Raw genomic sequence first — 24,838 nt, forward strand, 5'->3', positions numbered from 1 at the left:
GGAAGCCTGTGGTGCGGTTTGAGGAGGGTATCCGCCTTGTTTCCGCGGAGCTTGCCCTTTTGCTCCGCTGTGGATGACTGTGCTCGGCTTTTATAAACAAAACCCACAGCTACCGCCCTGGCGCTTCTCTCTCAGCACCCAGAGCGCTCCTTCACCAGCCTTCTGTTAAAAAGGGCAGAGTTAAAAGAGGCAGCACCGGGGTCCACCTCAAACCCTCTGCCCCATCTCCCGCTGTCAGGGCGGCAGGGGCAGAGCCCTCAACCCCTCCACCTCAGCGCCATCTTCCCTCCCCTCAGCCCCGTTAACGGCCGGCGGGAGGAGCCCGAGGCGCCGCCCCGGGCTTGGCGCCGACGTGGCCGGGCGGCCGCGCTCCGTCCCCGTTCCCCCACCGCCACCCTCAGCGGCCATGGGCGGCGCCGCCATCTTCTCGCTGCTGTTGGCGGTGGCGGCGGCATGGGGCGGCCCCGAGGTGCGCAGCCTGAGGGGCAGCTGGCGGCTGGGCAACGGCAACGGCTCGCTGCGGCTGCCGGCGGAGGTGCCGGGCTGCGCCCACACCGCCCTGCACCGCCGGGGTCTCGTCCAGGTACGGGGGGCAGCCGCCGGGGGTGCCCGGGTGCGGAGCCTCGGTCTCTTTCTGGGACGAGCTGTAGGGCGGGAGCAAAGTTTGTCCTGGTAGCGACATCCTGACACCGCGCCTCAGCACCTCAAGGAGCGTGGTGCTCAGCCGGGGTCGGCGCTGAGATGCCTTTTTACCAGGATTTATGTAGGCTGTAAGTGAAACAAAAGGCACAGAACACGGTGAAGCTAACAGGATCGTTTATAAAAGTGATCAATAAGCCGCCACACTAAAAAAATCCAAAATAGCATCCTGCTGTCCAAGTGTATCAGGCATACCTATATATCATATTAATATTAAGGGCCCAGTGTTGCATTTCCTGCCCGGTGTTTATTTAATCAATACTTTCTGGATGCATGAATTTAACGTTTTCTGTTCTGTAACCGTGATCCTTGAGATATCACCATCCTGCACTAACTAAAGTTAGGTGTGAACAGAAAGGCTTTGCAAAGCAAGTTTTAAGAAATGGTAGAGAATCCGTGGAAGATCAGAGACGAGGGCTGTGCCCCTTCATGCCACGCAAAGTGCATAAGATAAGCTGGATGTCTCAGATGTTTGGCTGTGCTGTGAGGCATTGCTCTAATAAGTGTGAATAATCATCCTGGAGAAACTGTGACCAAGGCACTGACTCACGCACACAAGTTAATGACGGTATGAAAGACTCACATTTAACTACTCGCACATTAAGTGCTCTTACGAAGTGAGAAAATGGGATCGCTAATTTAGCTGCACTGCTGTAAACCGACTCGTAATTTCAGTCATTTCAAACAGCAGTGTGGTATTTGGAAATGATCGTGAACTCTGGTGTGCCTGGGCAGGATCCCGAGTCTGCACACAGGTAGGAGAGCTTAGTCAGCCTGCAGCACACCTCTTGCGGATAGGAAGATGGGCACGAGGCTAATTAAATCGACGATGGTTATTTGTGGGTGATTACAACACGTTTACGTCCGTGCAAGTATGGGCTTGCTCCAGGCACATGCTGGTAGGGCCAGCTGTGAAACCACAGTGGTGTGGAAGCTGGTGCTCAGTTGGTGGCATTAGGATTAGCATGTTCTGCCCGGGAGCCGAGGGGACTGACCTGCCTCACCGGCAGCAAACCTGGGTTGTTTGGAGTGAGCTGGTGACACAATTCTTTGTCACCTTCCTGCTCCAAAAACAGTTCAGCACAGTTGTTCGTCCAGAGTTTTTTTTTCATTGTGGTGAAAATGCTTACGGCCAAACATTTTGAATGCAGCTGCCTAAAATCATATTTTTGTATTTATACAAAAGCATGTACACAGCTGGAATTTTAGAGACAGGTTGCCCTGTTTCATCAGTGAGTTTTCATCTCTAGAAATCAGACCATTTTAGGGTTGTGTCAAGTGTAGAATTAGGAGTTTTACTGCAGTTGTCCAAGTACAAAAGCTTTGATCCTATTTATTTATTTTTTTCCATTTGCTCCTTTTGCTCCCTGCCATGGAGTGTAGAGCTTTTGTTCGTCCCACTGAAACCGTAACTAGGACAGCAATCCAAAATCTTTCTGTTTGTAATCAAAGTGAAGATTGGTCTTCAGAAAACAGGAGAACAAAACTGGTGGGAATTAAATTCTGCACAGCAAGACCCATATGTTCAGGGGCCCAGTGAAGTCTGTTTGCTGTTCTCCTGTGTGGTTTGCACATGGCAAATAGCACCGCATCCTTCGCTTCCTTAGCCTTGGGATTTTTTCATGGGAGAGCACCCAAAACACAAGGGTAAAATAAATGAGTCTTGGGAGGGCCTACACCCAGCAGAGGAGCCTGGTGGGTGCCCCACAGATGATGGGGAGGAAGGCATCAAAAAGAAGCTGCTGGTTTCTAAGCCTGCAAAGCGTGGTTTAGATTGCAAGAGTAGGCTGCAAGCAACTTACTTGCCAATATGTGGTTTGTTTTGAATTTAGGTTGAGGCGCAAAGTGTTTCTGCTCAGGGACGCTGTAGCTGGTTGCACGTCTGTAGCTTCACGTCAATCGGCTGTGCAGGCTGTACATTTGAATTGAAAGAAAGCTCTGGCACTGAGGGTTTGTTACTCATCTCTCCGGATCCTCTTAGGATTCCTTCTAGAGATGTTGGTGCTCTTTGGCTCATAAAATTTGCATTGGATGAACCCATCTTTTTGAAAGCACCAAATGTACGTATCTTAGAAAACGCTCTTGGAGAAGATGCTTCCAAGGTTCCTACTGAAGTACTATTGTTTTGCTGTATTGTTTTAATAAGATTTCATTCAGCATAAGTAGCTCTTATTACTGTTTGCATGTAAAATTAAAACAAAAAAAGGAGAAATGCACTTAAAGGAGGCTACTAGTCACTTGAGTGAAGCCAGTGCAAAGCTTCTGAACGTAAGTGCAGACATTTCACCAATTTGCAGCAAATCTATTGCTATCCCCAGATCTCTGAAAAAAGATTGGAAGATTGAGTTTTTAACTGTGCTGCCAGCGTAGTATTTTCTTTCAGGCACGGTTCTGATAAGCGAGATATATCAGCAGGTAACTCGTGCATTAGATCTTTGTGCTAGAAATAATAGTCCTCCTGCGTGTACTGCCCAAGTGCTGCTTGGTGCCGTTACTGCTGGCAGGTGACTCCTATAAAGTTTCACTCGTGATGAATATGGCTATTGTAGCTGGATTTTCTCATCTGCCAGCCATTTGCATTCATACAGAAAGGGTGTTTTGTCTTATTAGCTGTCACTTTGATTTGTAAAGAACTATTATAGGGGGTGTGCAACTGTGATGCTAATAGAAGGGCTGGATAGCAGTGCAGCTTGTGCCCCATTGTACAACCAGGGCATGCACTTGACACAGAAGGTTGCAGTGGTCTCAGTCCTACTTGTGTAGTAAAAGGTATTAGAAGAGACAGAAGCTTGCATGTCTCGAGTGATATTTCTGCAGTTCTGTAAAGCAGTTGTATTTTCTGTAGCTACTTCTACGTTTATATGAAATACTATGTTGTGTGTTTTCTGGCACTTTTTCATAGCCCAGATTTTTCAGATCATGCCAGGTAACAATTGGGTTTGTTACCATACGGTTCTAACGGGTTAAACAGCAGTCATTGATGAAATAGTTCATTAATACAAATATAATTTTTTGTTGAAATGTTCGTACTCTGATGAGCAGCGTGAGCATATGTGGAAACATCCCAAAACCTTGGTGAAAATTAGGATGAGCAGGAGTTCCTTCAAATGCCTGTGAAGTTATAGTAGGTAAGAGTTGTAGGTAAGAGTTGAGCCTTTTAAGTACAGCAAAGTGTTCAGAGAATATTAAGAAATGACTATTAGCATTGTATCAATTATCCTAATACTGGTCTTGTAGCTTGATTCTGCCATAATATTTGGCTGTGTTCAGCTGTATCACATCTTGACCATCAGGTGACATTCAGTAGCAGCTTTGGCAGAGTAAGTATTGCAAACAAATGGCCTTGGGACAGACTTCCAAAATGCATGGTCCATGAGCATGGGTCGCTCCTCGCTGCCACTGGGCTCAGCTTCGCCTCAAGCCAGGTTCAGTGAAGAACGGGTACTGCTGCTCGAGGTGCTAAGGCATTGGGGGGTGTAGGTAAGCATCCTAACTGATCTGCTTCAAGTCTGAAGTTGGCAACAGCAAAATCATTAAATATGTCCTGAAGGAGTTATTTGGCTATTCTGTGACTTCAGCAGGATTCTCTTAATGGCGTACGTTGTAAACTGTCAGCAGAAGTGATTTGTGAGAGGAGCTTGCAAGGCAGTTTCAGTCTGGATCATAATAACGGTAGGATCACGCTGAAGAATCTGCTTTTTATTCCTGTTCTTTCATTTCATTCCATGACAAGCTGATCTGCCTGGTGTGTCCTTCAGGTCTTTGTGCCATGCTCCCCGAAGCTGGTCCTGCATGCCCGGCACCACACACGCAGGCTTTGAGCCTCCCTTGAGGTGTGTCCGTGTCTCCTCCATTTCCTTCCAAGCTCAGAGGTTCGTGGCTCGTATGACCGCGGCTTTTCCATATCCCCTTAAGGTCACTGCGAGGAGGAGCTTACATCAGAACCCTCGGCTGTTTCATACTGCCGGTGCTTTTCATGTCCTGCTACCTGCAGGGGAAATTGCTTCCTTTCGCTGCTCTTCAGCAGTTCTTCATCTCGGCAGGCTGTCTGCTGCTCGCTTACAGCGCTGAGGATGGGAGCAGAGAACAAGCAAGCAGGGAGCTTGAGCAGATGAGCGTTTTTCCCAAAATTGCAAAGAGCAGGAAAACGCAAGGCTGTCACGTTCGGTGGGCTCTAAAAATAGCCGGAGCTGACTCCACCCCGTCACGGCTTGCTTCCAGGAACATGTTGAGCTAATGAATGTGAAGTGTGTTTAATACATGTGCAGTCTATTGCTTACCATCCTTCCAGTTCTGCCAGTGCCTTACAGGGCTCTTAAATTTGTCTTTTTCTTCATCCGGTTTTCTGAAATGAACCTCGAATTTTAATAGGAGCTGATGTAATGCGGGAGGAAATTCTATTTCAAATAAATCCAGCCGGCTTGACTTGTATAGATACATCTGCCAGCACTCAAAACCAGTTTGTTTTAGTAATGAAGATGCCAGTAATCTCATGAGTTTATTGGAGAAGTCATCCTTCTTTGTTGTGGTCCATTTTCCCCGAACATTGAGAGGATTTGTACACTTTTGTAAGAGCCCATCTGATGATGTAATTTCTGCCTCTGATGAAACTGTCCTACGTGTCTGTCTGCTGCTAGATGAACAGTTTTGTGTTCTCCAGATGTCAGGTCTTTCTTCTGTGACATCTTTAACATCCAGGCTTTTTGACGCTGGTAAGAGATTGTGGCAAGAGGTTTGATTGATAGAACACAACATGAGGCAAGGCTATGGCTTGCCCTCTCTGTGGGCTCAAGGACTGGCATTTATATTGCTGCAGGACTCAGAGGAGATTATGCTGCTGAGAAAAGACACTTAAATGCTGCAATTCCATATTTTTTTTTGTAATATTGCTCTGCTGTATAAATAGGCTTGTGTCTGTATTGCAGAGCCTGCCCCTATCACAAGTGTGAGATATAAAGCAATGTTTTTCAGAAGAATTCAAATCCAGAAGTGTCAGTATTTATACTGACTCCTGAAACGAGAAGAAAAATTGAGTTCCAGTAAAAAAAAAAACTGTTGGTGGCTGCCCCAGATCCCCACACACGGAGCACATCTCCTGTCCTCGCCCTGGTGTGAGGAGCGGGGTGGCAGCTGATCTCTTCAGCCGAGGTGAGGAGCGCTGTGACCCGCCACAAGGTAATAACAACACAGCGTGAAGCCAGGCAGGCCGAGCACGTAGCTTGTACCAGCTGTGCCTTTATTCTTCCTGAGCAGTGTGACTAAAGGGGAAAGAACACATTCGGTATAAATGCAGCATTGTTCTCCAAAGGTAGTCATTTAATTTTATGCAATAAACCAAACTGCGATGTTTCTTTTTGCTCTTTCCCTCCTTCTAAACAAACCAATTTCACGTAGTCTTACCGCATCAGCACAGGTTGACACGAAACAGCTGGAGTATTTGCTATTATTTTAAACTGTAAGATTTGTTCACAGCTGTCCCCAGAGGCATAAAATGCTATTTTTTTCCTCTTTAAAATCCTTTTAATCTTTCTCCATCGTTATTACGGTCATCATGTTTCTGTTCCTCTCATTAAGTCACAAGCTGTCTTGATTTTTTTTTTTTTTGATTTTTTTTTAATTTCCAGGCCAGTCATTTCTTATATAAAGACAAATCCTGCACCTTCTATTTTCAGTATGAATGATTATAGCAAACAGGATATGACCTATACAGTTAAAGCCAAATATTGCCAAAGCTTCGCTTTACATGTTATTTCAAAGGTAAAAAGAAATACCAGAACTAGGTGAGTTTTGCATTTGCAGGGTGTCCGAATTAAGAAGAGCTCTTCTAATGAATATTCATGTAGTAACACTATTACTAAATGAGTCATGTCATTTTCTTTTTTTTGGTCTGTTATTAGGATCCATATTACAGATTTAATGATGTGATGTACAGGTGGATCTCTCTGGATAACTGGACTTACAGCAGGACGTTCAAAACTCCTTTTGACGTCAGGTATGCAATAAGGATATGTCTAAAATAGTTTTACAGTATCTGTCATGCAGAATTGCTGGTTAATCTGTCAGCTCAAAATCTACATGCTACTTCTGTATCTAATAAATTATGCAATAACGTACAGCTGCAAAGCTGCTGCTAAAGGATGCTGCAGGAGTTGCTTTTTCACTTTTTTTTCTCCATTGTTAAAAATTACTTATGAATTGCTGACTGAGGAAGAATAATACTTAGGCTAATTGGAAGCTAGCCCATCTGATACTTTGTGGCTGTGCGAACATGCTGTGCTGCAGAGTTGAGACACTTCAGCTGTCATCTTAATTTGACTAAAGTTATAAAAGTAGCCACACATAGAGTCAAACATTTTTGGATATAGTTGAGACAATTGCCGCCAACAGTAGCGGAAATGTACATTTTAAAATTATGTGTTTTCTGTCTGCTGTTAACTGTAGGTATTCTAACAGTTTTGTATGTGTATTTGCATGTGTATGTTGTCTTTTGTAGAAAGTGGCAGAGAATTAATTTGGTTTTTGAAGGAGTAGATACAGTAGCACACATACTGATCAACAATGTCACTCTTGGGACAACAGATAACATGTTCAACAGATACGTAAGTAATGTGCTCAGTTCTGAAAGTGCTTCTGTTTTTCATTCAAAGCCCTTTTGTGCTGAACACTTTCATTTTTCAAGTACACATGAAACGAGGTGCTTGGACCCAGAAAGTGTTGACCTGAGGGCTGCACAGGGAATCAGATAAGTGTTGGAAAGAGAAGTCGTACTTCCCTTTTCAGTAGCAACAGGGTCAGAACTAGAGGTAAGTGTGTCTTGTTGTGAACAAGTGAACCCATGGAAGAGGATCAAGGATCAGTTCAGCTAATAATATAAGTCTTGCTTCTTGGGACCTGTCACAGCTCCAAGAAAACGTAAGCTTAAATTGGTTATATTAGCTGTAAATCTGCTTACTAATTGGTATTAGAATGGTTTACATTTAAATACTGAAATTAAAATGCACATGGTGCAAAGCCCTTACAAGTGTTTCCGTATTGTTTGTTATATTGCTTTTGATTTTTGATACCAGGCTTTTGATAACATAGGCTGAGTCCAAAGATGTAAGACTAAGTCAGGATGAGACTACTCATCATAGAATGATCTGGAGAGTGGCAAAGACATTAAAACTAATTCTGTAGTTTTAAAGTGTAAAATTATTCTGGGTACTTGCCTTTTTCTTAAAGGAATCCAAAAAAGGAAAAGTTAAAAGAATATCAGTGGAGTCATTGAGTTGAAAAGTAAATCCAGTGTCTTCATATTTCAGCGTTTACCATTCTGGCAGGTTTTATTGCAGAGGTACTGGACTGAGACATGAGAACTAGATTTTGCCTCCTGGGTCTGTGTGATCTGGGACAAATTACTCAGTTTCTCTGTGACTTAGTTTTGCCATCTGTGAAATAAGAAATTTCATAAGGCTGTTATGAAATTGTAATTATTTAATATTTGGAGAGTATTTAAGGGATTACGGGTAGCAGGCTCCGTAGAATTGGGAAGTGCTATTAGTTTGCTCTTATTTCTGCAACTTCATTCTGTCTCAGATTGTAACAGTTCATGAAATAGCCTTCAGGGTAAAACCAGGGTGAACTGTATTAGATTGAGTCGAGAACTGCTGTGACCCAGACTTCTGCTTTGTTCACAATGTTCCACGATAACTATGTCTGCAGGAAAGTCTCTATGAAGGCTGTGTGAGGGGATGCTGTTTCCTTTGCAATTTTCTGCTGAATGCTATAGAATGGAAGTGAGTGATGCTAGCTGGGCTGCTAACAAGGTGGAAAAAGTTGCCAAGATTTGGCTTGTCACAAATGAACGCTCTGAAGAAGAAACAGTTTTTAGGCGTTGTGACCCTATTGTCTTGATAGAACAAGACAATTCTGAAACTTAGATGTTTGTCCTCCTGTCCAGCCACACTGGGGGTTTTGTGAGCCAATGAGGAAGCCCCCAAATGCTTTGTGTGGTGCAGACATTAATGTGTATCTCTACATTTTAGGCATGGGAGTGGAAGTAGCATGAAATACAGCCTTGCTGCATTCATGCAGAAGGCAGCTCAGTGCTTTGTGGTAGAGAAGCTGGCAGCACAGCATGAGTTGGAAGGGCTCCTGTATAGACCAGCTTTCTGAGTTGGAACAAAGTGCCTTTCTAAGCATGTAGATGAGCTCTGAGCGAGGAAGGAAGGTAAAGATTCCCTTGCCATCCTCCTCCTTCAAGCAGTTCTGTGTGCAAGCAGACCGCTGCCGCCAGCAGTGGGGGCTCAGTATGGGCAAAGTGGTTTGCCCAGGAAGACCTCCTTCTATCTGGAATCTTACTGTGTATTTTGTTTTCCAGCTTAAGAAATAACCTTAATTTTCTGTTCCTTCAAAACCAGACCCTGTTGAGGCTTCAGTTCAAATGCTTTTGAATAATATATATATGGTATTAAAGCCCCAATGTGACAGTGATTATAAGTCTTGTAAATAAATGTCAGTGCTGTAATGATTTTATTTTGTTTTCTTGACCTAGAGCTTTGATATTACCAGCGTGATCAAGGAGGTCAATTTTGTTGAAGTCCGTTTCTTATCAGCAATTTCATACGCTGCAGAGCAGAGCAGATGTCACACAGCATACAGCATCCCCCCGGCGTGCCCTCCACCTGTGCAGAAAGGAGAGTGCCATGCCAATTTCATCAGAAAGGTAGGGGCAGAATCTTCTGACTCTGGCTTCAGGCTCAAAAATAGGAATGCACCACGGACTGTCCTTACAGATGTATTCTGAAACCTGCAATGTCATTTTATTAGGAGGGCATATTTTTCATTGTGTTTCCCTTCTCCTGCATCCCCAAGAAACCTGCAGGATGAGGGAGGCATGTAAAGGCCAGGCTGAACGTATCTAGCTGATAAGAATGTTTGAAAAGCTGGCTTTTTTGGGGAGTGCAAGAAGATTGGCTGCTAAGAGAGCAGGCTAGCACTGGGAAATGTGTGATCATTACATTTTGATCCACTGGGTGGGTTTAGCAGTGTGTGCTGACAATAGAGTTCACTATTACAAATACCAGTTTATATTGCCAGAGCTGTAAAAATCTCAGCCAGGCAGCTTTGTGAGTGTTTGCTGTTGCTTGTGTACTGTGCTATTTATACCGGGAAGCTCTGGCAGGTCCTGAGAAGTGTTACCTAACCTAACAGAGGACCCGTTCTCATCTTATTATGGTGTTGTGAAGTGTGACTTCAGAACGTACGTATTCAGTGAAGCCAGCAACGTAATACACAAAGAATTAAACTCAGAGTTAAGACATGGTATCGTTGCTGCTAAAACTTCCTCTGTGTAAACTGTCGTTTGTGTAGCATCTCATGTATTTCTGACACCTTTGCAGCAGCTGGAAAGTGGCTAGGTGAATTTCTTTGGAGTTGCTGTTTTTTTTTTTGTTGTTTTTGTTTTTTAATTTATTTTTCTTGTTTGTCTCCACTTAAATGCCTTTCTTGTTAATAAACTTGGATCTTTTTAAGAAAGTCCTGTAGAGGCTTCTCAAAAAAACAAGGTGAATCTCGTTTATCTATACTTAGGTGTAATTTGTTCTAAAACACATTAAGGGAAAGGAAGGTAGATTTCATGTTGCCCTGGGATCATCCATCAGTATAAGATGTTGCTTTAATCACTACTTGATGCTGCTTTTGTTTTTATTACATTTACAAAGTTAATTAATTCTTCTGAGTCCATGCGCCGTCTCCATTGTGTTTCTTAGACATCAGAGCAGGGAGAAACTTAAAGAGAAGAAGGCACTTGAACAGCTGTAGTCTTATTTATAGAGCAAAAATGGCCAGGAATGATATTATGTTTTACTGAAATATACCTTTAAATTTGTGAGTACCTTAGTTCATTTTCTCAAAGGAGTTGCTTGACTGTGCTTCGAAACTTGCTTCAGACTTCTCCAGAAAATTTTTTAGATCCAAGTACGTGGCAAAAACAGCAGCAATGTCACATTTAAAAGTAAACAAATGCACTAGGACATTGCTAAAGTAAGCTGGCTGCTTCTCATCATACAATAACGGAGAGCTGTACACGCGTTGGAGGTTCAGTGTTACGTGCAGTAAATGTATCTAAATCTTAATAGGAATTTGTTTCGAAATACAAACTGGTAATGAACATCAGTGATACGAGTGTATTGTTCTTATGATATTACTTCTGATAGTCTCTGCAATATTATTAGTGAAATCTGACAATCTGTCAGTGATTCATTTGTTTTTCTTTTATAAAGGGAAAATGACTTTCTATCTGATCTGTTTTCTAAGAATGTATTGTCCCTGTTTTTGCACTTGAAATAGGTGCAGTGCTTGCTTCCTGGAAGGCTCTTTTGCAACTTGATAGGCAGGCTGGCTGACTCCAGCGATGCAAGGGATAGGCCAGGCTTGTGCAATGTGGTTTGCCAAAATTAGTATGCCTCGGCTGTAAGTTATTAGTCTCTAAATTTAGAACTGTAGGTCACTGTGCAAGACTTTAAGGAGATCTATTGTATTTGCTTTGGGGGCTGGGGCTGTGTGTGAAGCTTGGAGGGCAGCTGAATAGATGTCTTCAAGGGATTTGTTAACTAGAGGTCTGTCCAGGTTTGAAAACAGCTAAATGGAAAGCAGCACTTCTCTGCCTGAGCAGCATTTTATAATTCTGACAGTTTTTCTGATGTTAGAACCAGAACAAAGATATTCCTCAACTGTATTTTTGTTCCCTTTGTTTTTGTATGAAAGAGTCATAAAAAGGGAGAAACAGTGAACGAGACTGAACTACACAATTGCACCAGACATGTGCATCTCTTTCCTTGTACTGATCTATGGTGTTAAAACAAAAAAACGGGGTAAAATATTTTAGATATGTCCACAATGTTTAATTTGATGTCATTATTTTACAGTACTTCTCTTTAACATTTGTAACCATCAGCTTTCTGCTTACTTTGTCTTTTAGGTATAAAATTAAATACTGGCCTTACAAACTGAGATAATTCAGAATCTGAATTGAAAGTAACCTTCTGGCTTTTTTTTTTTTTTTAATCTTTTTTAATGTTGGAGCAGGTGCTGTTTTGCTCTCCCTAATATTAAGTTTTAATACACTTGGATATTTTAATACAAATTTGTATCATTATATAAAGTAGTGGCAGCAGAGTTTTGTTCAAGAAGTAAGGGAAAAGATATTGTAGGCTATTCTGGGCTGATGGAAATTGGAAAAATTCTTCCAGTGCATGGCAGTATTTCATGTCTAGATAGCAAATCATTTTTATTTCTGGCACAGCATCAATTTCTGTGTGAAAAGTAGGCAATTGTAACATAATCGCTTTGTGTTCCAGGAGCAGTGTTCATTTGGTTGGGACTGGGGCCCTTCTTTTCCCACTCAAGGAATCTGGAAAGATGTTAGGATTGAGGCCTATAACTATTATCACCTGATCTACTTTTCTTTAACTCCTTTCTTTGGTAAGTCACGTTACTATCCTTTATTGTTGTTTTACCTTTGGAATACAAACCGTTGTGTTGTTAAGCTACATTAACTGTCCGTTTAGGAAAGGTGACTTTGTGTGTACTGCTTACCACAGCACACAGGTTTTGGTCTTGAAACAGTACTTCAGTACAAACAATAGCAATTAAAATGTTAGAACTCAGAATCTTTTTTTGCTTGAAGATCACTGAATGAAAATATGAAATGTATATATATGAAAATATGAAATACAACTGAGGTCAGCTCCTGTTCTCTTGTTTCAGAAAAAGTTTTTTTGTTGGCACATATTTTTACCAAGACTACCAATAAATAATTCTCACTTTTGTCGGACCTCCATTTAAAACAAAGGTAAAACTGCTCTGGGAATTTAGTTCTGTGTCTGGAAGGCAGCTGCAGGGTAAGCAGAGTTTCAAGAGCACCACATTTTCGGGACACAACACGAAGTCTGAGACAGAAGAGCAGCTATGCTATGCAAGGATAATTTGTCAAGGCTGCAATTTGAGAGGACAACCTTCTGCATTCCTGCTACCTAGCTTACCTAACCGGTTTCTTCCCTTGACATGGTCTTTGATTCTCCTCTCCTTTGTCTAGAAGATCATTGCAGCTGAGCAAAACTAGTTAATTTTCCTGTTGAAACTTTCTGTAAAAGGTAATATGTGCCTTTGTAGACCACCCGCGTGCTTTCTTTCTCTGCCTGTTGAGCCCAGTCTTCAGTGGAGTAAAGGCTAGCACGTGAGTCCTCTGCACTGGGTTGAATTTCAGCCCTTGGGAATAGAGTTGCTGTGTATGAATAAAATAGGAAGACGTCACTCCCTGGATGCTTTTAAAGCTTCCTGAAATAGCTGCAGGTCTTAGCTAGAATTAACGTGACTGGAATTTCCATGGAAAGCCCCAGCACAGACTCTGCTCTCTAAAATTTAGTTAAAGTAAAAATCTTTTCTGGTCCCTCCCACATTCCCACAACTCCACCTTCTGGTAGGTAAAGTCTTAGTCTCTGGATGAGCAGAGAGAGCAAACCTCTTTCATTCAGCAGAGAGTGCTTGTGCTTTGGAACCAGAGCCGGAGCTGTTTAGTATTCAAACATAATGACATTTGAAAAATAAAGAGTAAATGAACGACTTGAATTTAAACTACATATGCGCTTACATTGCTCATCAGATTTGGTGACATCAGCTTTTTGACCACTGAGTCTGTGAAAGATGAATTGTTCTTGATTTCTGTGCCTAGGCCCACAGGTCATGCGGTTAAGGAGTGGGCTGGAATTGATTTATGCCCATGGAGGGGAGGGAAAATGCTCTGTAATGACTGACCCTTCGTGTAGGTTGTTTTTTTCAACCCCATTAACACTTCTGAAAATTGATCTTACCTGGATAATGCTGTGAGTAATATAAACTTGCAAAGCCCTTTGGTGCTCTTAATTCTATAAGAGTAGTGAAACCAGACCAGGACTGAATGTAATACTTGGTTTTGGAGGGAGCTCTCTTTTTGTCTTGGAAGGAGAGCTAGAATATACACGTGAAAAGAGAAAGTAAGTGGTGAGCAGCTTATGTGTACAAAATGTGTCTTAGTTCTAGTTTTCCTTGTTACAGATGAGCATCTATCCAAACAGAAAGCATATGAATTACAGGATTACCCAGGCTGTGCTTCTAGATAGATAACTTAATTGCTGAAGTTAGTGGGAAATGGAAACATCAGTCCTGAGTACCCTTGACCCTGTCTTGCCTTATCAGGAAGTTGTTCTGTAAAGGGGAGGACTCGCAGGTAGCTGTGGGGATGTCTCAGGCAAGTCATTAACGTGTATCCTCCATCGCATTTTGGTGGCAAAAGGGGCATAATGGTGCAGCCCATCAAGTCTAGACACAATGGGCCCGATTCATCCCCAGCATAACTCCACTCATATTGTGCAGTGACTCTGGGATGAATTGGGCTCGTTTTCTGTTAATACTGTTTTTGTTTCATAGACAAAAGTGATTGTACTGCCCTGTGATTACGATCTTTCCCAAAGAGTACCATGTTCATATGAGTGCTGACGAAAGGCAAATATAATGTCTGTGGGAGTTGGTGGGAAAAAAACCCTTCCTAATAATCAAGAGTGACTAGTGCCGTGCTCTGACTTTTCTGCAGGACTCGGAAAAAGCCCTGGATGGCATTGGAATGGAAAAAAAAAGTGAGGTATAAAAGAAAAATAGCGTAGTTCCTCTTGAAGTCAGCAAATGTAAACACATACCAAATGCACTAAGCAAGATTAACCCTGTAGGTCTGGCTCAAACACGGCCCAAAACCTGTTACATTTAATCTGAGGTACTTAAATTGTTTCTTTGATGGGCGATCACGTTTACTAGTAGGTGTATGAACGCAATTCCTGCATTCCCATTTCTTCTCCCCTTTCTCTTAGTAAAGAGCACCCAGCAGTGGAGTCTTGAAATCGAGTCCATCTTCGATGTAGTCAGCTCCAAGCCAATTGCAGGTCTGGTGACTGTGAACATTCCCAAGCTGCAAACACAGCAAACGTACAATGTGAAGCTTCAACCTGGAGAAGGCAGCATTGTGCTGCTTGTAAACATCAACAAGGTAAGGAGGTTCGTGTGGAGCACTAACCAAATGCAAATTGTTTTGCCCTGTTTCCAGTGGGTTCTTCTGCCTCCATATCAGCTACGGGCCCACCTCCCCTTTCTCTGTTTGTTCCTGACTTTAACAACAGTTCTGTACCCCTTGGAGAATAGGACAGGATTCTTTCCTCTATTAAAACCGATTTCTGTGGAGCTACGTAGTTCAGTGTTAAAAGAGATAGTGAAGCCTTTCCCTTATTACAAAGGGATAAGGGAATTTATCCCTTATTACAAAGATCACATCATCACTGGCCGCTGTAAAAAAAGCTGCTAAAGCAGATAACTTTTGGATACCATGTGTCACTTCACTTTTCCATCAATAGGTGTCTCGTCTCCTATGCTGTTGTTTACCAGGTTGATTGGGACTAGAAAATACTGCAGTAATTTTGAAATACTGACATTTTGTTGAGTAGTACTTCTTACATTGGCTTTTAGTCCGTTAGGTAGACAAAGCCCGGAAGGAATTTCAGAGGTAAAGGATGCTCTAATGAGGAAATAGTTCAACTGAAAAACAATGAATTTGGTAGACTGCCCCAGTGATGGAAAAGGGAGGAATTGGTCTATTCACCTTCAGAGAGTGCTGGGAAATGATCCGGTGGAAGGCTTAATTCGCCAACACTTAGGTCACTTCTGGAGTTTTTGTTTGTGTTTTCTTAGAAACTGTGCTGAGTTTTATACGTATAATTAAGAAAAGATGCCTAGGCTTGAGAAATGGTGAAGAAAAAGAGTTAGCTGTTTGTGCTAACAAATAGGTGGGTGCCTTGAATTAGCCAGTGAGCCCAGTGCAGTGATAAGCAGCATGAACTTCACCTTCCTGCTCAGAAAGTGAGGCCCTGGTGGAGCTGACAGTGCAGAGCTGAGCCTGAGAGCAGCTGAGCCTGCTCCATTGGAGCCAAGCAGCCTAAGGGAGCTGCAATCAGCTTCACTGCCCCAGGGCATGGTTAGGTTGAGGGGTGAGGGCTGCGTTGTGAGTGAGAATCTGGGGCTGTCCTGGCAGGTAATAACAACTGAGGCTCTGTATGTTATGCTGGCCTTTAGTAATTTTCTCGTTTGCTGTGTAACTCTGCATTTGTTTCCCCAGTTTGAACGTGTTATGTGTGTATTCTCAAGTTCTCTTGTCAGTTGTGTGAGTGGAGAAGGAGCGTGTTAAAGACGAGCAGGATATTTGTGTCTTAAAATGCATGCTCGGTGACTTGCATACTGATGACTGTGTTTTATTTTGACATGAAAACATAAAGACATGCAAACATATGATTTTTGTTACTGTTGTCATCAGATGTGCAAGTTACACGAGTAATTACAAATACCCAATTTTATTTCAAACGATCGCTAGCCTTTCCAGGGATTACATTAAGCAGGCACTGCAATATGAAACTGCAAAACTGATTTTGATTTATTTAACCACCCTGTCCCCAGCTTCAGAAGAAATCTGTAAGTAGGGGGACAAGGGCAAGTTTGTGAGGAAGCATATCCTTCAGAGCGGAGGCAGCAGCGTCTTATTATTCTTTGTACACAAAGGGCTTTGCTGCCTGAATTCACGGCAGCTGATTTTACAAGAAGCCCTGCAATGTGTTCCTTACGTATTGGTGCGCCTAACGGAGCCCCTGCTCTGTGCAGCAGCCCCATGTGGCGCATGTTAAATAGCGAGACCTCGCCAGAAATGTGCTGAGAGTTCATTGCAGATCGCCTTGCAAAGCCAGCAGATGCTCGAGCGGTGCCTATCAGCTGAGAGGCGGAGCGGGTCTCCCTGCAGCGTGCCGTGGTGCTGACATGCCAGCGTTTTGCTTATCAGCTAACGGTGAGCGTGGGGGTGACATCACTCGTGGCCAATGCTCGGCGGCTGCAAATGCGCCCTCGCTGCTGATTTTGTGCTTCCTTCTGCCTCCCTGTAACTCCAGATGGAGGAAGCTGAAATGTTGGGAGATAACGTTAATGATAATGTCCAACCGTGGCTACAGCAAAACATATTGTTGGGCTGCTCTCTGGCCTCGTTTTATTCGAAAGGATTGAGGCACTCCTTTCATGACTCTATTCAGTGCTGATCCCTCCATTGTTAGGTTGCATGCATTATTGCTTTCTTTTCACTATTTTTGTGTTGTGCATTCAACTGGGAAATGTTGGCAGTAGGACTGAGCAGCAGAAATAGGCTACTGGAATGAAAATAGAGAGAAGTGTAGGAAATTCTTTACATAAATACTACCCTCAGTGGCTAGAAAAATTAGAAAATTAAATCGTTCTGTCAGCTTAGAAGTAGTTTTTTGTGTTTGTGAAAATCATGGAGTACCATTGAAGTGATCAGGAAGCACAGAGAAAAAGCAGAAAGCACTGAAAAGGGAACGAAACTTTTAATTTGACTTAAAAGCTTGACATAAATGAAACAGCCTGGTCACATATTACCATGGTCACAACTGAAAGGCGTCACTTTGGTGTATCAGATGTTACATACAATGGGTAAAAGGGCCAGTTGGAGGAGAGGTAAAATACAGAGGCTAGTGAGCAGTGTCTACTCCTGAGACTTAACGTTTGGGTTTTGGAGGAACTTTCTGTCAGCATACCTCAGCAGAAGGGTAGTGGCTAGATGTGTGTGTGCATGTTTGTTCTCACGGCCTGTTGTGGACTCAGGGTGAAGTGATAGCCTGGATTTGAGTGGTAGAGATCACACCTTGAATTCTTTTCACCTGAGTGCTGCAGCTGGAGGGATCCCTGTTACCGTGGCTCAGCTGAGGCACATAAACTCATGAGGCTTGTAGTAATTCACTCGAAGGCAGCTGTGCCCCCAGGTGCATGTTATGCCTCCAAGTCATATGCAACTTTTTGATTTTTCTTCTTCTATTTTCAAGAGTTCCACAGTGGAAGCTTGGTGGCCGAATGGACATGGGAAACAAACTGGATATAACGTGACAACAACTTTCATCATGGAGGCAGGATACAAGATTGAGAAAATTTCAAAGGTGAGCCCTCAGCTTGGTTCTAGCTGGCATTGCTCTGCTGGAACATTTGCTCTGCATATCATGTATCTAGAGCTTTAAATTATTTTACTGGATTTTAATATACATATGGAAGAAGCAATGAGAAACAAGAGCTTTTTAATGTCACAGTTTATGTTTACCTCTTTTCTGGTAGCATTATCCAATATGGGTGCCTTCACTTTTATTCAGGCTGAAAAATGCCTCAGTTAGTTGGAGACCTGGGAAAACAAAAGATGTTTACTTATGTTCTCTACCTCTGAAAAAGGCTCTTTTAAACATGATGTTTCACCGTGATATTGTTGTGTCATGCATAGAAAAGCCCTTTTAGAGTTCTATAGATGACGTGAAGAGGAAGGTTTGTTACCAAGATTTTTCTTGTTTTTTTTTTTTTAATTATTTTAATTTGCAGAATAGGTATATTCTTAAAAAGCTAACGTACATTCATTTATTAGAATGTGATAGATGTGCTTCAGGTTGTAGAAGAGACAACATTTTAAATATGACCACAAAAGTAATATTCAGGGATATTTGCATAAAGGTTCCTGCAACACACTGGCTGCGTAATTACCTGATTGTTGTTACTAAGAAGCCTAGAAGAAGTATTTTGCAGCCATCTATTGAGAAAAAAATCACATAAATTAAACTGGGTCCCTTATGCCATCAACACGTGGAAACAATGACATAAACATATGCATTTATTAGGTGGTTCTGATGCATTGTTTCACTAAAAGCTAAGCTGGTCACCAGGCACCTAAAGCTATTCACTGTAACATTTGTTCATGTAAAAAATCTTACAAAATGCAGCAGCTTCTGGAGTCATAGTCCTTATGGGGCTACTTTGATTATGAAGTCCTCATAGTAGTTCTTTGCTATTAATGGTGAGATTATTTAGTGTAGTTTTTTCAATTATTTCAAAATTAACACACTGCATCGTGCTTGGGGAAACAGGTTGTAGGAAAGATGACTAAAAGGCCCATAGAAAGGAAAATGGCATTGTTACTCTGTGAAACCTGTACAGTGATTGGGAGATGAATTGATTCCACTGGGGTAATTGCATCAGGGTATTTCACAGAGCCCTGGGGCATATGACCATAAGGACTTCATCGTCTACAAAAGATACTCAAAAGCCTCTTCTTTTTTTTCTCCTTAAAGGGAAAGAGGGAAGAAAAAGGCAAATGCACCACACAGCGTGCATTATAAATTAAGCAGCCTGTGAAGTGTTTATAGTGCAAAGTCTGGTCATCCTTCGTGTGTTCTATGAAGCTCTGTCTTGGTTTCTGACACTCCCCTGCTGCAAGCTATACGAGTGGAAAATGACTCCACAAGCATTTTTTTTCATTTTCCAGCTCAGTTTGCTCTCATGTCAGCAGGACTAGCAACGTTTAGATAGCTTAATAAGAACTTGAAGTAGTTTAGGAGATACTAAGCAGGGATAGAGATTCCTGAATGTTCTTGTGAGATTACTGTCGGTGACCTAGTGCTGTGTTCTAGTGAGATACGTTTTTTCCCTTCTCTTTTTAAAAAGGCAAATAATGGGGATGCAGTGTTTCTCAAGGGGGATGTCTCTGGATGAGTTCTGAGTATCTGCATACCTTTGGACAGGCAAACGCTAACGAGCGAGAGCTGTGTGTGCAAGAACATGCAGCGTGAAGTCTTATGTCAGATGGAGCTATCCTTAGCAGGAACTGCTGTCTGTTTTCTGATGTTAGAGTAACCTCAAAACATTAGCAAATCCCTTGGGAAAACTTCTGGGAAGCCTCCAAGTTTGTACTCGTGGAGATCTCTAAGGCTTTAGCCAGCTCTGCCGGGAATCTCTGGCTGAGGAAGTACCTACTTACTGTCGTTGGGAGTAGCAGAAAACCAAAATAGAATGAAGCCAACACCCAGGACGAGGTTGGTTTTTGTTTTGGTTTTCCATTTGAATACTTTGGTTTGGAGTTTGTTTCTCAGAATAATGTGAGACAAAGTCATAGCCAGAAATTACCTTAATATAAAACGGGTTTTCTTGAGAGAGTTCCAGTTCTGTTTGCTGTTGGTCAGTTCCTTGATGTAGGCACAGCAAGAAGAAAAGCAACTTACTACCTCTCCCGTTGCCTCTTGAGGCATTTATTTGCTTTTGGATTCAGTTTCTCCTTCTTTCTGTATGCCTATTTCTACAACACTGCGATCAGAGTTTTTTATTTCATGATGCTATTTTCAGAACTTGGATCTTAACCTTCAGCCATCGTTCCTTCCTTCCCTCTACACCCTTACCTCCCTCAGGCCTTTGACATGACTTCCAGAAGTCTTTTAATTTGACTTGGTAGTTTTCATACTGCCTTCATGCTGCTTGCTAATTTATTAGATCACTGAGGCATTCTCTGATCTTATTACAGCTCTGGGCATCTTCATCCCTGTTACTTTTCCTGTTGCTAAATCTGAGAGTGCCAAGTGTGATCTACAGGCACTTATCAGGTACAAAACTTTTGTATGTGACTTAAAAAGATGGGTATTTATCTGTTAATCGTGCAGAGAACCAGCTGATGGCATGGTCTTTGGTGGCTAGAAAGCCTCTCTTGCATGCTCCAAGACTAGGAGAAACATTCAGTCCTTGGGGATCAAAATACGTCACCCAGAGTTGCTGTGGTCTCAGTAGCCAGCCAGAAAGGTGCATGCTCAAGCATGGCAGATCCTACTCCTCTCCCTCTGCCCTTCTTTTATTCCACCTGGCAGAAGGAAGCTGCAGCAGGAAGAGGTGCTGTGTTACCAGGTGGGTCCCTGGGGAGCAAGGAGAGCACAAAGGCACTGAGTTCTGGCAATGTGAGATGGGGTTGAGGAGCTTTTCCCTGTGCTCGTGCTGTCCGGGTGGTCCTGGCTGGGTCTTTCAGCCTCTCAAATTGCCTCTGGTTTGGCCCGTTGCTTGAGTTCCACTTGAGCATGAGTAAAACAGTATCACGTTATTTCTGGTAGTAATATAAATGCTCCATTACAAATGTACTCTGAGGCAATCCCAGCCTGTGTGATGACATCCATTAAGAAGACATCCCAAATACGTTGGGAGCCCCAGCTATAAATCCCATTTCATTTTGTGCCACAAAAAAAGATGCACTGCAGGCTAAGGAGTTTTTTTTTACAATAAATTTAGTTCGCTGGAATAAGGTCAGAGATTTTAGCTAATGTAGTACTCATAATGTAGTTTTTCTTTTTTAGTGTTCAGTAGTTAGGGGAAATGTGAGAGTTGCGTGATGATGATTATTATTTTAATTCAACTTCTCATGTTAAAATAAATATGTAAAATTGTAGGAATAGGTGCAAGATTTCTGTCCTAAAGCTCAGTTCGGTGTGCTGGTCTGTGTTTAGCTGACCTGGTATGCAACAGGAACACAGTAGAAATAAGTCAGGACACACTCAATGCTTTTTCTACGTGCACAGAAATATCGGTCAGGTAGTCAGAAGTGTCCTCTCAGTGGTCTGATTTTGTAGCTTTTCTGTAGGGCAGCTCTGTCGAACACTGCAGGACTTGGGCAAGTCCTCCCCTTCTTTTTTTCCATTTAAGTTTCTGGCTTTTGGTCACTGCCATGATGCGGAGGTGTTCAGTTTGAGGTAAGAGATCTGTGGTTTTCACTCGTGCTTGTAGTTTGCATTGCATCTGTCCGGGGGTTAATTAATTATTGTTAAGTTGACTAAGAAGCACCAAAGAGGAAGGAAAGAAAAAAAACACATTTTTTTTTGTTGTTGTTGTTTCTTTCCTGCCACTGGAAATAATTTTCTGTCTATCCGCATGATTTTTGGTAAGCTGCAAACTCAATAGTCACGTGGTGGGATTAGTCACTCCCTTGTTGAATTGCAGAGTTGTTTGGTGTGTGAAACAAATAATTACGTTTTGTCTTAAAGATAGGTGTATCAGTTGCACTTAACTAGGTTAATTTTAGCCCAGTGTACTGACAGATACTTGTCTCAACTGGAGCTTATGGCAGAGACAGAACAGCCTGTGCTCTGCCAGCTGACCTTTTGAAAAGGTATAGCAAATAGTCATTTGAGGAAGAAGTGGTTGCTAGCTCAGGGGTAGCCTAGGAAAAAAAAAACACTCGGGTTCCTGCCCTGATGACCCAGGTTTGTTGCTTAGCGTGTGCTGGCTGAAATTTGCTATTTGCTTTCCTTCACTTCGTTTAATTTCCCAGCTCTCTCCCTGTGGCAATGAGCAACAGGTACCAGAGGGGAAGAGTGTTTTCTTTCTGGTCTAGGTAAGTTGAAGTGCAAGAAGGATGTGGGAGAAGAAGAACTCTTAAAGTCTTGCTGAAAGAGATGTATTCTGTGAGTCTTTGCAGCTGCGCAGGACCCCAGCACGGCAGGTGCTCTGCACCAGCCCCATGGCAGGTAGGGAAGACACCTCTGCAAGTAAGGGTTCAGTGCAAGCTATTACTGAAGTCCACTAAATGTTGGCTTGTGACTGCAGTGTTATCTGTTTGTCAGGGCAATAGGCACACCCAGCAGAGCAGCACCATCACTTGGGCTGAAATAAAGTCCCATTAAATGCCCAGAATGATTTCTTGAGAACTTTTCTTGTGCTTGCAGGAAGAAGGAACAATTTTTATTTTTCCACTGTCTGCAATGTACAATCCCAGATGTTAGGCTGAAAGGGCAGCTGTAAAGGATGTGCTTTTATCTGGAATGACCTTTAATACCTTACACGGAGCTACTGGTGGTTTAGCTGAACTGGTCCCTCTGAAACCTTGTAGCTGAGCATGCTGTTCAAATATATGGCTGTGATGGCCAGAGAGGCCTTTGCTTCCAAGCCAGCGTTTGTATTTGCGTATCTTTTTCTGTTTAATTGCCATACCTTTTAAAAGCTTTTCAGAGCAACAAAAGAAGATGATTTTGTTTTTATTGCATGAACCTGAATTATGATATTCAGGGACAAGACCTGCAGCTGAGCTCCTGCGGTTTTCTTCCGTAAAGAGAAAATTGCAGATTAAACGGTGTGTCTGATCTAGTGCAACCGCTGTATTCCTCTCAGGGGTCCCCAGCTGGAATTTTGACTGAATTTTGCAGGAAGCAAACACACATCTCTCTCACACATACATACAAATACATGCACACACGCTCTTTCTGTCTCCAGCCCCCTACTTCTCTTAATAGGGTAGTAACTTTCAGAAGTGAATAGGTTTATCAGAAGGATTCTTTCTAGCCCTGCCACAGTGCGTTGCAAGCAGGAATTTAGAGACAGGACCATGTCTTTTGACTTCTTGATAAATTCTTAGTTGTTATTATTCAGTTGAATCGCTTTTCTCATGGTTTTCTTGATTTATTTTATTTTTATCTGCTTTAAACCTAGGTTTCATGTCTTCACAGGCCTATTTTCGGACAGTGGAACTTGTTCAGGAGCCTATTCCTGGGTCACCAGGTCTGAGTTTCTACTTCAGAATCAATGGCCGACCCATTTTCATCAAGGGCTCAAATTGGATTCCAGCAGATTCTTTCCAGGACAGAGTGACCTATGACAAGTAAGCCACGTTTGATGTTCTCTTAGAATAAAGGGTCATCTTTTCCTCCTTGTGGTTCTCTATCAAAGGGTGGTGTTGAGGGCTGCGACTCCTTTGGCAGGACAAATTGTTGCGGGTCAGGGAGCTCAGATTAAGGGTTAATTATCACTGAAGGATTGGAAAGATGTTCAAGGTAGGGAGGTGCAACAGCTGCTGGGAAGGCTGTTTTTTACACAGGATACTGGCCTTTCTGTTATTTTTATTAAAGTACTTTTGTAAAAGCACTTTTTTACATGTACCACTCCATCTATTTTGGCAGAGTTAACAGTACCAAGTAACTTTTTCTAGACAAAAAACTGCTTTTTGAGATCCAGATATATAGGATTAGAAGGTATCAAAACAATCTGGCTTCTACCAGAGTTATAAAGATTGCCTGCTAATGATGAACTTTTTGTAGAAACTCCTAAGTAATACTCTTTCACAAAACTTATTTAAATCTTTTTTTTTGTATTTTACAGATTATGGCTACTCCTGAAGTCTGCAGCAGATGCTAACATGAATGCACTTCGGGTCTGGGGAGGAGGAGTATACGAGCAAGATGATTTTTATGATATTTGCGATGAACTAGGAATAATGGTAAAACAAAAAGACAAACCACATATTTGAAAATGGATAAGAACTTGCAAATTAAAGTCTACTCTAAATGAACAAAATAAGAGAATTAATGCTTAAGTTCTAGCCATCTTTCCAAAGAATGCATAGTAAATTACCAGCCTGATACATACATACGTATGTATATACTACATATATATAAATCCTTCTTAATTGTTGCTCATTAGTGAGGCTGTCTGTTGAAACTGGAAGTGATCTAGTGATATTTTGGAGTCTATTTTAGAACCCCAGTTTTATTTTCTCTTATAATTAAGGCTGTTCCTCACCTTTCCTCGCCACCCTTCCCAGCCCAGAGTCTTGCTTTCTCTTTCCCTTCCTTTTCTCTCTACTGTCGCTGCTTTTCCTGCTCTCTTACACTTCCCAAAATCAGAGCTAGAGGCTTGTGCCTTTAGCTCTTTCTCTTCCATCTCTTTTCAGACCAAAACTCTCATCTGCCTATATTGTACCTCTCTACAGTTCTGCATTTCCTACTCTCATGGAAAGGAATGAGAGGAAATAATGAACATCCAAGGGACTGGTACAAGTGATGTCACTTAATGCAGGATGTTGATGTTCACTGTGCTGATGAGCATGAAAGGAGAACTTTTGTGGATTATAGGCCTGGAGTAAGCAGCAAAAGGGACTTGAAATAGTTGTGAAACACTTAGTGCATGGGAGGAGGTTATTGATGAGCTCAACTAATATTTTTTGCACTGCAGCCGGACTGTGGAGCCTTTTGTTTGTGTTTAGTGCTTACTTGTGTGAGAATAGCCCTGCTGAAAAATCTGAGCACTTCAGTATGTGCCCCAGGTTGAGAGCAAAGGCCTTGGAATCTGACCTCAGTGAGGATTTAAGGTTTGCTCAATTTGACTTCTGTGCTTAAAGCTACCTCTCAGTTATCAAAACACCGAGGAAGGTACTCATGTTTTTCCCTGCTGGTGAAATGAATATTATTTCTTTAAA

The 24,838-nt window shown here is 42.2% G+C and overlaps 1 protein-coding gene across 1 annotated transcript in view; it reads left to right on the forward strand.

The window, feature by feature from the left end:
• The first annotated feature begins 315 nt into the window (after positions 1 to 315).
• Positions 316 to 24,838, forward strand: part of MANBA (mannosidase beta) — a 43,488-nt gene continuing 18,965 nt past the window's right edge. The window contains exons 1-9 of the mRNA XM_027456002.3: positions 316 to 583; positions 6,597 to 6,691; positions 7,193 to 7,298; positions 9,233 to 9,403; positions 12,039 to 12,162; positions 14,580 to 14,755; positions 17,634 to 17,744; positions 23,094 to 23,245; positions 23,743 to 23,860. Of these exons, the coding sequence (XP_027311803.3) occupies positions 407 to 583; positions 6,597 to 6,691; positions 7,193 to 7,298; positions 9,233 to 9,403; positions 12,039 to 12,162; positions 14,580 to 14,755; positions 17,634 to 17,744; positions 23,094 to 23,245; positions 23,743 to 23,860 (1,230 nt within the window). The 5' untranslated portion in view covers positions 316 to 406. The remainder of the gene's footprint in view (positions 584 to 6,596; positions 6,692 to 7,192; positions 7,299 to 9,232; positions 9,404 to 12,038; positions 12,163 to 14,579; positions 14,756 to 17,633; positions 17,745 to 23,093; positions 23,246 to 23,742; positions 23,861 to 24,838) is intronic.

This window comes from Anas platyrhynchos, chromosome 4 (genome assembly GCF_047663525.1).
Source record: "Anas platyrhynchos isolate ZD024472 breed Pekin duck chromosome 4, IASCAAS_PekinDuck_T2T, whole genome shotgun sequence".
Lineage (NCBI taxonomy): Eukaryota > Metazoa > Chordata > Aves > Anseriformes > Anatidae > Anas > Anas platyrhynchos.